The 13,966-nt window shown below is 53.3% G+C and overlaps 4 protein-coding genes across 4 annotated transcripts in view; all 4 read right to left on the reverse strand.

Annotated features, from left to right (window-relative positions):
- Nucleotides 1-10: 10 nt before the first annotated feature.
- BJY04DRAFT_141080 (uncharacterized protein) lies at nt 11-1,214 on the reverse strand. The gene is made up of 4 exons (XM_073708686.1): nt 1,195-1,214; nt 736-1,129; nt 626-674; nt 11-572 (listed from the first exon to the last, which is right to left on the reverse strand). Exons 2-4 carry the CDS (start codon nt 969-971, stop codon nt 144-146), a joined length of 714 nt encoding a protein of 237 aa, XP_073566294.1. The 5' UTR covers nt 972-1,129; nt 1,195-1,214; the 3' UTR covers nt 11-143.
- Nucleotides 825-1,582, reverse strand: BJY04DRAFT_141207 (uncharacterized protein). Its single transcript, XM_073708687.1, has 2 exons — nt 1,418-1,582; nt 825-1,368 (listed from the first exon to the last, which is right to left on the reverse strand). The coding sequence occupies exons 1-2, from the start codon at nt 1,451-1,453 to the stop codon at nt 1,033-1,035; spliced, it is 372 nt and encodes a 123-aa protein (XP_073566295.1). The 5' UTR covers nt 1,454-1,582; the 3' UTR covers nt 825-1,032.
- A 3,576-nt stretch (nt 1,583-5,158) lies between these two features.
- On the reverse strand, nt 5,159-6,844 carry BJY04DRAFT_141064 (pectate lyase). The gene is made up of 2 exons (XM_073708685.1): nt 6,277-6,844; nt 5,159-6,200 (listed from the first exon to the last, which is right to left on the reverse strand). The coding sequence occupies exons 1-2, from the start codon at nt 6,742-6,744 to the stop codon at nt 5,382-5,384; spliced, it is 1,287 nt and encodes a 428-aa protein (XP_073566296.1). The 5' UTR covers nt 6,745-6,844; the 3' UTR covers nt 5,159-5,381.
- Nucleotides 6,845-9,157: 2,313 nt separating this feature from the next.
- BJY04DRAFT_222962 (uncharacterized protein) overlaps nt 9,158-13,966 on the reverse strand; it is a gene marked incomplete at both ends in the record, with an annotated part of 9,253 nt that continues 4,444 nt past the window's right edge. Inside the window, one exon of the mRNA XM_073717552.1 lies at nt 9,158-13,954. Within this exon, the coding sequence (XP_073566297.1) occupies nt 9,158-13,954 (4,797 nt within the window). The remainder of the gene's footprint in view (nt 13,955-13,966) is intronic.

A 13,966-nucleotide genomic window follows, 5' to 3' on the forward strand; every position in this document is an offset into this window, starting at 1 on the left:
AGGGGGGAGGGGGGAGGGGTGAACGTACTGGGTTTGAGAGCGCGCATGAGGTTATCCTCCATTTCACTCCCCTCGCCGACATGCGGGAAGAGATGCGCTGCGTGTTCGGCGTAGAAGACGCCTCCGATTCCTAATTGTACCCATTAGTCAACCCCGCCACCTCCATCTTTAATGTAATGCAGTTTGACTTCCACCGGGAACGCACCAATCGGCCCAAAATACCCCATAAACAGCGCCTCCTTCCAGTTCTTGCAAACCTTCGGCATGAACTTATACAGTGCAAGCGTGCTCGGTATCCTGCGGAACGCCAGAACCATTACACCGAGCGCGAGCAGCTTCGGCCATGTAATACCCGTCGTATCCGGCTGGTGGAAGTCCGTCCACGGGATAATGGCGCCAATGTACATGAATCCGCCAAAATTGAGCAGGACGTCAATACACGAGTTGACTTCGTCGTGGCGCGCTTCGGTTTCGGCGAGGTAGCCCCCGTCCCAGTTGAGTGCGCTGCCGGCGCAGAAGCACGCGAGGAGGTCGTTTATTCCGACGCAGCCGCAGGTTCCCATGATGAATAGCTAGAGCTGTTAGCTTCGGATCTGAATGTGTAGAGGGGTGGGGTGTGGCCTACTCCGATAGCGGCGGGGAAGAGCAGGTAGCATTCCGCGTCGATCCATTTCCTGTGCGGGCAGTGTCAGCTTGTTTCGGTGTTATTGTGGCTTTTGGTGGGCTGAATTGTACTTTCGTAATGTATACCGCAGAGCAAACATGCTCATAATCCCAATCACGGCGCCGTAGATCGCTCCGAGGAGGATGTAGTAGATCAGCGTCTCGACGAACCACATCTCCATCGCTTTCGGCAACCCGCCGTGCTGGTGGCCTACATTTCCGGCTCGGATTTCCAGCGATCGGTGCGCATGCCCGGTATTTGCGTCGGGGTCGCCTTGGGTGTATCGGATGAGCTCGGTGGCGAGCATGAGGAAGGGAAAGCCAAATCCGTCGTTGATGCCGGCTTCTGAGGAGATGATTTCACGGAGGTCACGAGCAACGTAGCGGTCGGCAAAGGGGCCTTTGGCGATTGCTTGCGAGAGGATGGGGTCTGTGGAGGTGACGCAGGAGCCGATGACGAGGGCACCTAGCTGTGTAGAGGTCAGTTCGCGTTCCTAATGAGCTCCGGTTTGGCGAGAGAGGAAAACTGACAAAGTTGATACGGGGAACTAGTAGCAAGACACAGCCTGATGTGGCCAGCCACATGCAGGTCATGTTAGGAATCAGGCAGATGAACATCTCCTTCCAGCGATGCAGCTGGTACTTTGCCGGCAGTTGGAAGCCGACGATGACGAGTTGAACGCCGATAACGACGCGACAAATCCCCTGTGCAGGTTAGCAGGAACAGCATTCGTAATGTGGCAATGCGACATACCAACGTTATCGCATCTTGTTGACCCTGTATGGCCATCCCCCATTCTGTCGCCTCAAGAAACTTGGCCGCATATGGACCGAGGACAATACCAATCAGGACAGCAGGCACTGTTGAGGCAGGTCAGCGAACACCCACAGCAAGACCATGCAAGCAGTCTTGGACAGGATCCTCCTACGTGCTTCGCCAAGATACCACTTAGTCTTAATCTTCACCGAAACCAGCGCAAACAATATAATGAACGCACCTGACCGGATTAGCTGATTCGGGCCGTATGAACGGTACTTTCTGGTTCAGGGAGCGAAATACCCAAAACCGAGATGACGACATTGAGTTCACTGACATTCAACGTCGGCATAGCTAGGCAGCGTAGCGTAGCGAAGAAAAGCGCAAGATCTCAAGACAGTTGCGTGCAAGAATCGTCAATAACGGGTCCATCTGAGCGTGGAAGGAAGGGGAGGGAACAGGAGAGAGAGAGAGAAAAATGGGCATATTTATGATTGTGACATCGGTGAGGTACCCGCCCAGCGAGGCTGGAGCAGGATCAGCACAGCGCTTCGGGGCGTCATCAAACAGAACTTGCGCTCGCGCCCTATAGGGGCCGGCGGAAACCCTTGGCGAGGGCTGCCAAGCTGCCGGGGTCTCAGCAGTAGCGCCCCTGCCAAGTTGCCAAGGGCTTGTGCGTCTTGGATGCTGCCAGGAAATTCCTGCGTGGCCTTTGTTCCCTCGGGATTTGCTGTTTGATGTTTTCATCGGCCAGAGAGGTAAACGTAGAGCTCCCGTTTGGATTTCCGAGTTGTTGATACATCGCGATGGGCTTCATCGTGTGAGCCAAGGTCACTCTTGACGGTGTCTCTGGGCGGCGGAGTCGGCGGTCGTATGACGAACTCACAAACGAGTGACGTGGGGTGTCGGCCAGTCTCCGGATTTCTCCGTAGCAGGCAACATCGTTCTCGCACTCGCAAGACTGAGTAATGCGACTTGGTGTCGACGGCTGTCGCACCGGTCACCCGATTCGGGATTCTGCGTGCGTCCGGTTACATCGAACAAGGTTTCGCTCCCTTTCACCTTCGATCAGGATACATTATCACAGTCTCCTGAGGAGCTCAGCCCTCCGATAAGCTTGCCATATCCGGTGTCGAGCTCATTGTTTTCCGGACACGGGAAGTGGCGACGGCGCGAGCCCCGTATCCCCATTCCCCAAGTGTGTGCTAAATCGAGACATCCAAGTGCCAATACCCCAAGCCAGGCTCGGCGGCATTTAAAGACCCATCAAGCACTGCCAACAGGAACAGTCTGCCACTCACAGAGCACTTATTCTTGAAACGAGCCGAGTGTGATCTCCGCTGCGATCGAGAAATGATGCAGCAGATCGGAGGTTCCAAGAAGGTCGGCATGGGCTATTGAATTCTATTCGGTCTCGAGCTGTGTTTGAGAGTTGCCTGCGAGTATGGCTTCCTCGGCTTGATGTGACCTGTACATCCATGCAAGATGCCGAGGCAGTGCTGTCAGTTCCAGGAAGACAACTGGCCAGTTGGGATTTGAATGCGAAGCCGTTAGGCAGCAGGTTATACTGGAGCAACAATCGCTCGCCATGCTGAAGAGCCACAGCTGTATTCTCCGACCGAGTGCTATCGCCCATGGGGTACTCCCCGCGCCGTGTGAAACCATGGTTTCTTCTGCAGCGGCTGTGAAGATCGTGTCAGGCCCCAGGGACTCAGGGATGGTGCCCTCGGCGCAGTCTTGATCGTCATTGCCCAGAACGCCTGCCCTTGGCTCAATTCTTACTTTTTCTCCCCTGAAGTCTCTCCTGGGCATTCCTTTTTTCTGGACAGAGGTCTATTTTCACACGCTGGCAGCAAGCTTTTCTGTTTTAAACCATATCCTCTTGTCGCGCACTGCTATCCCTGGCAACAGGTACTTTTCCCGAGTCTATCTATGCTAAGTTCACGAGTACCGGCTCGTCGACATGGCTCAAGAACCTGGGGTGTAACGAAATCATCGAGTTCCTGACCTTTGATACTCGAAACGTGTCTTGCAGTCAGCTTATCAATGGTGTTTGGACCTAACACCTACCGATGGCCCCGTAGGCTTCCCTGATCGCAACAGCACTGTGGGTCGGGCCGCAATCCTCTTCATAGCCCACCACCAACATAGGCTTTCTCTATTCCGTGTGACTAGAGTCTACTGCTTGTAAATGGGCTTCTTGCTCCCTGCCGTAAACGACATATACCGCATACCGCTGGGCAGTAAACGTCTGCTTCTCAACGCCATCACCACACTGAATAGATAACAGTAGGATATTCCCTCTTACAATATGCTGAGATGGTCAAGCGACTTTCGATACAGCTCAATGTAATGTTGAGACACGTTATTCGACTAACGTGTGGTTCGCAGCTATAAGCAACCATTATATCCCCTTCACCCGATCCACAAGCTCCCCGGTTGCCTGAAGGGCAGCTGGCTGGCCGACTTTCCCAAACGCACCATATACATACCTCCTGGTATCATTAAAGCTGGTTTTTTCAAGCATGGCGGCCAAAGAGGTCAGCCTTATAGCCTTACAGGGAGCATCGGGTAAACGGCACGGCCGTGGATATCGGAAGGCTGCGCCACTAGCACTGAATAGGAAGGTGATAACCGTGCTTTTGACAGGGGTAGATAGGTGGCCGTATGATGTCGGTGTTATATTTCGCTCTTCTTCCAAGGACGTAAGGTATATCTACCCCGACAGTGCTCACAGTATTGTTCAGTGGCTTGTCTTGAATCTACGCCTAAGCCACTGGTATACAAATAACCGGCCTAATCGAGGACGAATATATATATTGAGCTTAGCTCAAGCTTTAATCAACAATGCTCTCAGCTTATCCACGACATACAGCGACCATCAAGCCTCTTTACAAAACTTAACGTAGATTCACTAGGATCAGGACTCTGCTCAATATCGTATAAATATTAAGAGCACAATGCAATGCGGCGTACTATAGTCGTCCTTCAGAATGGATACCCCGAACCAGCAGAGTCACCCCGGGCTTTCTTCCACAGCCACCGACCTGCAATAACAATAAAGATCGTGCAGTTCACAATGGTCGACAAGAGTTTGATATATCGCTCGTACTCTGGAGGGAAATTACCGGGCGCGTAGCTTGCGATGAGGTTGAATAAAGCGAGTCTATGCGGGATATCAGCTACACCACGCGCAACCTGAAAATAAATGTTTCAAATACGCACTGGGAAGAAGGAGTTCGAAGGCTCAAGGAGATGCCCCGCGAGACTCGGGTTGCTAAGGTGTCGCTCGACTCGCTCCCCGTCGGCGTATCGGCTGCCGTCTTGGTACTCATGATGTATGGGTTCGAGCAGTCTTGGCTGCGCTCTAAGCGTAAGGAGGGTTGTTTTTGATGCGCGGGAAATGGGGACAGAAATGGGGACAGAAATGCTGTGGGCGAAGCTTGGAAGTTCGAACTGGTACCTAAATTGCTGACGGTGGGGGCTTGCCTCTTAAAGGATCCACTTGAGGTCATGGTTCAGCCCTACCTAGGTATCGTATCTTAGTGCAAGTGAGGAAATGGGTTCACTCTGATCATCAAGAAACGAGGATTTGATGAATGTAGAGCAGTAGAATACACTGGTGTCCTGTGGTCACTCAGTGCATCCATAGCACCGGATTGACGGACTCTAGTGCGTCGCAATATTAGTCGTTAGGGAGTATTTGGACCGCGGCAGTCTGGAGGTTAAGATCATAGAGCGTAATGAACTAGTGATGCTTCAGATGGGGCTTTCCATAATAATACCGCACACTCGGATAAGGGGGGATATAGTTCAAAATGAGGATGGATCCCATATTGTCGATAGCAGGCACAGCAAGCAAGTTGATTGGTACAAGTGTAACTACCTGGGAACTCAGTATACATAGACCTTCTAAGCCTCGAGCCACGACCAGGTATTAACCTCACGCTGGCAGCATAATCTACCAGTGGTGGGTGGTTGGCCACCAAGACCCTGACCACCACGAGTTGGACTCTTCAGACTCCCGCTCATCATCCTCGGAATCGTCATCCTCAGAATCGTCGTCGTCAGAGTCATCGTCTGAGTCTTCCTCATCGTCATCATCCTCCTCGTCCTCCTCATCATCCTCATCATCCTCATCCTCATCCTCCTCGTCTTCGTCGTCGTCAGACTCGCTCTCCTCGTCGTCATCAGAATCTTCACTTCCAGAGTCATCGCTCTCAGCCTCCTCTTCCTCGTCCTCATCCTCATCCTCATCTTCCTCGTCACCCCCCTCGACAACCTCAGTATCCTCACTCTCATCTTCAACAGTCTCCTCACTCCCACTACCAGCAGACGGCACACTCGGCGTGAAAGTCGGAACAGCCGGCGCAGTCCCACTAGGAATGACAGCACCGGTTTCAGTTCCAGATCCAGACCCAGAACCACTTCCAGAACCACCAGTCGAAGGCGTAGCAGCAGACCCATCACAAGCCGGAAGAGTCTCAAAGACACAAGCAGCAGTCGGATCCTCAGAAGCCTCCTCGGGCTCGCCGCCATCAGCATCAGACTCGTAGGTCGTGCAGACGGCGCTCACGTCCGTAGCGCAAGTGGAGCTGTCAATGGTAACCACATCGCCGAAATTACCGTTCGCGCCAGCAATGGTAGAGCCCTGCACAGCGACAACGTTCTTGATCGTTGCAGAGCGAGCAATGTCACCGCAGGTTCCGCACGAGCGGTAGAGTTTTCCGAAATCGTAGACCGTGAAGCCGTCGATTGTGACGTCGCCGCCGGAGTTGTGCTATACAAACATCAATGATCAGCATAATTTACATCTCAAAAAAAAGAAGAAAAAGGAGCCAGAATAAAAGACATACCTGAATAACCTTATCCTCAGCCCCCTGCGCCCCACCCCCAATAACCGTAAAGGTGCTCCCCTCCTTCAGACTCAACGCATCCTCGCAAACCTTCTCCCACCAGACATTCTCGATCGTGCACGAGCCGAGACAGTACACGCCCTCGATCTGATCGGGACCGATAATCGCGTTGCGTAGTGTCGCGCCCTCCTGCAGGACGAAGACGGTGTCGGATTCGCCGCCTTCGCTTTGCCCACTACAATCGACGCCACGGCCGAAGGTTTGCAGCTCGCCGTCGTAGGTCTCGCCTGCGGCAATCTCGTAGGGTTCGTCGAAGGTGACGCTACCGGTGGAGGCGGGGAGGGGGAAGGTGAAGCCCTGGCGCTTTTGGAGGGTGGGTGCTTGGGTGTAGCGGCGGTGCGGGAAGGAGGGGGCGGCCAGCGCGGTGGTGAGGAGGGAGAGGGAGAGGATCTTGGAGAGGATGGGCATTTTGATGGTGTTTTGTTGGGTTGTAGCTACCTGTAGCTATGTGTGTGTATTCAGGTGCAAAGTGAGTGGTTGGTGTTTTGTGTAAACGAGGGTGCCGGTACCGCCAGGGTACTTTGGAGCAGAAAGGAGAAGGAAAGGAAAGGAAAGAGTGGTTGAGGTTGTTGGGATGGATTTCTGCATCTACGGAGTCGGTTCTCGCTTTTATACGTAGCCTGGTCTGATGTCGGAATCTACACACTGAGCCCCTCGCAAGAAGACCCTGAAAAGAACGAGGAACAGATAGTGCTGAGAAGAGCGCGGGCTGGAGGTTTCACCAGGAGGCTTGGTCCATATACTCCAAACCGCACGCGCGCGGCGACTCGGGGCTTCTGCGTCAGAACTAGAGCTTTTCGGTCTAGACGACTCACGCTTTTTCATCCGGAGTATCCGAACACAGCCACAATAGCACGGGAACTCAGGGTCCTCACGGTGCTAAACAGGGACTTGGTGAAGCTAGTGGCAACCCCAAACGTGACAGCTTCTTGGCAGGGGTCGCCAGGGTCTTTGGCGTATTTAGTGTCTTCAGAATTAGTGCTCTAGGGAATTCAGCGGTCTTTATTCGCCGGCTGCTGGAGCTTCTCCTCTCGAGCTTATCCAAGGTGTTTGAGAACCTCCAGCGTTGGCCAATGGTCCCATCGGGGTGGAGTCGCCTGGCTTGTTTCCCCTGCAGGGTTCGGGACCCTTTGCTTATCAGAGAGTAACGCGTGAAGGGTCTGGATGGTCTGATTTGGTCCGTAGTACATGATCCAGGCGCCTCATGGTGTCCCTAACTTATTGCATGATTCAAGGACAGGCCTAGTTTAGTGGTTAAGCGCTCAGCGGAGTATATCTCTAACGTCCATGACGCAACGTCCTGTGCCGCTTGCTAGCTACGTAGTTACTCAGAGTAAACGGCTCGCATATTGTTCGGCGAGAGTCTCGACCACTAGACCGGCATCAACCTGGTGAAAACTACAATGAGACATGTAGAAGGACAGACCGGGTCCAGCACTTGGTCTATCATAAACTTAGAAGCATGCAGCCAGGTGCGCCCCTGTTTCCCTTTATTAGAGCAGCAGCAACTTCTCTCTGCGACCTTGAACTGCCCATTCTGCCAGACTGCGGGATGGTCACTGATCACCGAAGATAATGACTAAGTACGCTATTCAGCACCAACCCATCCCTCCAAACGAGCTTCAGAAGGCGCAACCAACGATCACCGAGTCGATACGAGTCAGTTAAATCATCCTGCCCGCTCGGGTTGGGTAAGAACTACAGTCGATCCGTGATAACGCCGAAGCCCTAAAACATAACGCTTCTTGGCAGGGGTCAGGGTCGCCTCCCCACGGTCGATCACCGAGAGGAGAACCTTTAACTTACTTGTAGGGCCTTTTCGACTTGTTCGCGCGACATATGAGGTCTGCTTGAATACCGTCAGGTGCCTTCCCGAATCCAGTAGGGGCGAAGAACCCCATGTAGAAAGAACACCAGTATGTCCGGCTCATCCAGCCTCCAATGGCCCTTTGAGTGGCGTTTGTAGTCGCGAAAAACATATATCTCTGTGATAACGAAGCGCAGCCAAGCAAACCGGCGGCGGGGTGGGAATCTATCTCGAACAGGGGGTTCGTCGGAACGCGTACGCCTCACGCCTCCGGACGAGGTACGCACTGTGGTACTAAAGAGTCCGGAGTAGCTCGAGAAGACTTTATATTAGGACTTTCTCCCTGTTCATTGCAGTACTCAAGCAGCATCGCCAAATTCACCTTGTCAGATCGTTTCAAATACGACGAGATCTCCTTAACACCACCGTCCTGCACCTTGGTCGTCCACCCATTTCCAAGGCAATGATGGCGATTTCGCTTGCCATCCTTCGTCAAATCGTCAAATCTTCCCGGGTTAAAGCATGTTTGGATGCGGCGATGGCTTGAACCAGGTTGTATTGTCCGCCTTCTCTCCCAGCTGGCAGGTAGCCAAACAGAGCTGTATCGTGTATACACGCTTCGCCTAGCTGCTACAGATCCAGCTCATCCGACTGCTAGTAGTAGATGGTGCAACAACCGTACAATCCACCCCTGCCGCGCTCGACCCTCCTCCTTTCTCCATCATAGATACCATCCTAAACTCCCCGCCGGGCTCAAAGCCCCTACTAGACTTTCGGATGGTTTCGAACCGAATCTTGACAAATTATGCCAGGAGGCGGGGGCTCTCTTGCAACAAGCTCTAGGGCTGTCAAGTACCTATAATTACATGGTAGGCAAGCTACGCGTGTTCTGACTTTCACGACGACTGAAATGGCATCCGTCGGTCTACAGGTCGAATAATAGATAGAAAATGTAAAAATGGCCATACAGAGACCCGAAATAGTGGCACATGCATTCTCCCAATTATATACACTTCAACCGTAATAGTTTCCGTCGTCGTCATAGTATCCTCCGTCATTGTCGTAATCGTAGGATGGTTCGGGCTCGTAGTACTCTTGTTGAGACTCGTAGTACTCTTGTTGAGGCTCGTAGTACTCTTGTTGAGGCTCGTAGTACTCCTGTTCAGGTTGGTAATACTCCTGTTGGTACTCCTGTTGGTATTCAGGCTGGTATGTCTCCTCGGGCTGGTAGTATTCTTGCTGATACTCAGGTTCCGGCTGTGCATACTCCTGCTGATACTCCTGCTGGTAGGTCTGTTGATACTCAGGCTGATATTCCTGCTCGTACGTCTGTTGGTACTCAGGCTGATAGGTCTCCTCAGGCGCATACGTCTGTTGGTATTCGGGCTGGTACTCCGGCTGGTACTCCTGCTGATACTCGGGCTGGTAGTTGTAGTTATTGCCGCCGTCGTCATCGTCGTCATCATCATCATCGTCATCATCTGTATCCTCAGCCTGATATTGGGCCTGGTAGTTGTATTCGGGCTGATATCCTCCATCATTGTCATTTTGACCGTCGTCGTCGTCATCGTCGGTGTCGTCGGTGTCATCAGTGTCCTCTGCTTGATACTGGCCGTCATAGGTGTATTCAGGCTGGTACCCGCCGTAATTATCGTTGTTATCACTGTCTTCATCCCCTGCATCATCATCATCGTCATCGTCATCTGTGTCGTCATCGGTGTCCTCTGGCTGGTACTGGTATCCAGTGCCATCGTCATGGTCATCATCATCCGTGTCGGTGTCCGGGTCCTCATCAGTGTCTTCATCTGCATTCCCAGTAGCATCATCATTCTGATACTGGTAGTTGAAGCCGGAGTCAGGATCAGACGGGATATTGGCGACATCATCATCGTCGTCATCATCAGTATCATCATCAGTATCATCTGCTTGATACTCAGGCTGGTAGCCCGTCCCATCATCATGATCATTATTGTCTGAGTCTGTGTCGTTGGCGGTGTCATTGTCCGTGTCCTCTGGCTGATACTGGTAGCCCGTCCCGTCATCGTGGTCAGTATTGTCCGAGTCGGTGTCATTATCATTGTTTCCAGCCTGATCATCACCGTGGTACTGGTAATTATAACTGTAATCGGGCTCAGAGGGGACATTGCCGACATCATCATCATCGTCGTCATCGGTATCGAGATTATCGCTGTCCTCAACATTGAAGGTGTTCCCGCCGTCGTACTCAGGCTGATACCCAGTATAGTCCGGCTGTTCATCACCCGTATCCTGATCGTTCTCTGATTCCTGATCTTGAGCTTGATACTCCGGCTGGTAGCCAGTGTATTGCTGAGGATCATCGTCACTATCAACATCTCTAATACCATTGTCGGAGTCACTGGGCGCGTAGCCTGTATACCCAGTATCCTGAGGCTCATACTCAGGCTGATACTGGTACCCAACATCCGGCGGTTCAGAGTCAACGTCAGCGTGGGCGCCGTGGTTATCATTATTCTCGGAATCAGAATCAGAATCAGGCGTAGGATGTTCATCGGAGTCCGAGACGCTGGGGTTATACTGGTGTGCATCCTGCCCGTCATCGTGATCGCTGTCCTCATGGTGATACTGGAACTGGTTGTAGTCGTCCGTAGAATCAAAACCACGCTGTCCATCCTCACTGTGCCCGTCAGTGTGAGCGTTGTCACCGACAGAGCCCAGAATGCTACTATCAGCCACACTCCCATGGTCATTGTCGTTCCCGTCTTCATTCTCATTGTCGCTGCTATGATACCCCGCATAATACCTATCCTCCTGCGCCATCGCAGTCTCGGGATCCCGCGCGTCGCCCAGGAACACGAATGGACCCGGTGCCTCTTCCTCGTGAGAGGTTGACGCTTCACCCCCGTAAGCGTTGTGGTCTGCATCCTCATGTTGCTGTGTCGCGTCAGGATCCTGGAATGAGCCCATAAAGGCAAACTGGTTTGCGTTGTCCTCATCATTGCCGTGGTAAGGGCTGTAGATCTCCGGCTGGCGATCACCAGTATCATCATGGCTGGCGATCGAGTCAATGTCGTTGTTGGTGTTCCACTCGCTGCTATCAGTCACGCTCGGGGCATCACCGTAGTCACCAGCGCCTGGAGCGGTGCCGTATTCATCGTCATACTGGAAGCCACGCTCCGTGACATTCGGGTAGACGTGGGTATCGTCATGATCACCATGCAACGAGCGCCCGTCCTCGCTATCCTGCCCGTAATGATCTCCAAGGTCACTGCTATTCGCAACGGAGGTATTCCACGCTTCGTTCTCGCTGTCGTGTCCGTTATCGTTGTCACTGTCCTGGGCGGCCCCTGTGGCGGTCTGAGCTTGAGCTTGCGCTTGAGCGGCCTTCTCAGCCTCATCCTCATCGTGCTCATCCAACGCATGCATAATGCCTGCCGTGGCGAGACCCGCCACTGCTGCGCCGGCGAGAACCCCAGCACCGACTTTCCATGCTGTGCTTGAGGGGCTCTTTTTTGCTTCTGCTGTCGATGCAGGAGGTGGGTAGAGCGGTTGAGGCGGGCCGCGCGCGAAGCCAGCTGGTGGTGGGAAGCGTGGTTGGGGAAGGCCGCGAGGTTGCGGTTGAGAAGGGGTGAATTGGGGAGGCGGAGGCTGGAATTGGGATTGCTCGACACCTGTGAATGGCGCGTATGGAGGTTGCTGAGGCTGTGTTTGAGCAAAGATGGGCTCTGGGCCTGAGCGGGGGGTGTCGAAATTGTTGATGGAGCGGCTCGTCCCTGTTTCTCGGTTCTGATCTAGGTCAGATGTTGATGTGGGCTGTACCGGCTTCTCTTGCTGCTGTGCGGGGTTTGGGTTTTGTGAATCGGTAGAGAGTCTACGAGTTTGGACGTTCTCTCCAGTGGGATGCAAGGTTTCGCTCCCTGAATCAAAGCCTCTGGATGTGTTGGCGCCATCTTCACCGGGATAGTAGATGCCGAGGAAGTTTCGCGGTTTTGAATCATCCCTTTGAAAGACTTGTTGCTGTCTTGCTGGTGCGGTTTGATCTTTCAAGTCCGTTGTACGGCTGTCATGCTGGTTTAGATCCGGAGCGAAACCAGGGAATGTTGCTGTGTACGAAGGTTGAACTGGTGGGGGACCTTGTGCGTCGGTGTTCTCAGATACCCCAGGAATATCCTTGCTGCCGGTGATCGGGTCAAAGCCTCTGCCGCTTTCTTGTTCATGAGGCTTTTCCTGTGACGAGAAGGTGCCCGGCTTTTGTAGATCCGGTGTAAAACCCTGGAAGACAGGTGTATGCTGAGGCTCAACGGGTGGTGGCTGCCTGATACCATCAAAGTCCATATCCCTTGTTAGTCCTTTGCTTTCTGACATCGGATCAAACCCCCTGGTTCCTTCGAGCGCATCTGACTTGTCTCCTGGTGCAGATGGGTAGTTAGAGCCAGATCCTCCAGACTCCTGGAGACTAGGTGCGAAACCAGGAAAGACTGGAGTCTGCTGTGGATCAACTGGCGCGGGCCCTTGCGGCTTCACATCACCGGCACGAGTCTGTGTCGGCTGGGCGTGATCCCGGTCTCGGAGATCAGGTCTGAACCCTTCGAAAACAGCACCATACTGTGGCTGCACCGGTGGTGGTGCTCGGGTTCCATCGTACACGTCTTCAACTGACGGCTGGTTGGGCTTGATCTCTGACTCCTGGTCTGTTTCCGCAGGATGAGACGCTGGGTTGGGCCGCTGCAGATTTGGTTTGAACCCTTCGAAAACCGGAGTATGCTGCGGTTGCACTGGTGGCGGTCCTCGATTGCCGTCGTAGTCGTCTTCATACGATGGTTGGTCTACCTTGTTCTTCAACGGGACATCTGTATCCGCAGGTGGAGGGGTTTCAGTCGGTGGTTGGAGATCAGGTTTGAAGCCATCGAACACGGCCGTGTGCTGAGGCCGAACGGGTGGCGGTCCTTGAGTTGTTTCAACCGTTGAATCGGATGATAGTCCTGCCGCTGGCGTATCGGCCGATCCAGCGACAGAAGTCGACTGCGGTCCTTGCTGCAGATTGGGTTCGAAACCAGGGAACACAGCTGTGTGCTCTGGCTTGACCGGTGGAGGACCTGCAGGCTGGACATCTTCAGCTTCAACTTTTGTTCCCTGAGTAGGTCTCTGTTCAGCTGGACTGGTCTCTGCTGGTAGGCCAGTGGGTTCAGGAGACTCAGGCACAGCAGAAGCAGGGTCAGAGTTGTAGACTGTTTGTGGCTGTGTGAAACCAAGCTTCGGCCCTGTTTCAGCCTCTGTGGTTGATTGAGTACCGTCTGCAGCAGCTGGAGCACTGGACGGGTCAGAATCAAAGACTGTTTGCGGCTTAAGGAAGTCGAGTTTAGGGCTGGTTGGCTTGGTGTCTTCAGGTTTGGACTCAGGTGCTTCTGACTTCGGATCGGTTGGAGATGGAATGCCAACGCTGATGTGGATGTCGTTTTCAATCTTGATCTTCGTCTGAGACTCAGTGGTTTGGTCTTGATTGCCAGGAGCTGTTGGCTTGTCATCGTCCAGTGTTCGAGGACCTGTAGCCTCTTGTTCGTCGGTTGGTAGAGGCGGAGTGTTGGCCTCAATTTCGGGCTTCGTCTCTGGCTTGCTGTCTTCATGTTTGGAATTCTCTTCTGCCGTCTCTGCCTTTACTCCCTCGGGTTTGGTGTCTTGCGGATTGGTCTCTTGAGGCTTGCTCTCTTCAGGTTTGCTCTCTTCAGGTTTTGTGTCTTCCGGCTTCGTGTCTTCCGGCTTCGTGTCTTCCGGCTTCGTGTCTTCCGGCTTCGTGTCCTCCGGCTTCGTGTCCTCCGGCTTCGTGTCCTCCGGCTTCGTGTCCTC

Source organism: Aspergillus karnatakaensis (assembly GCF_047715665.1).
Source record: "Aspergillus karnatakaensis strain CBS 102800 unplaced genomic scaffold BJY04scaffold_66, whole genome shotgun sequence".
Taxonomy (NCBI): Eukaryota; Fungi; Ascomycota; class Eurotiomycetes; order Eurotiales; family Aspergillaceae; genus Aspergillus; species Aspergillus karnatakaensis.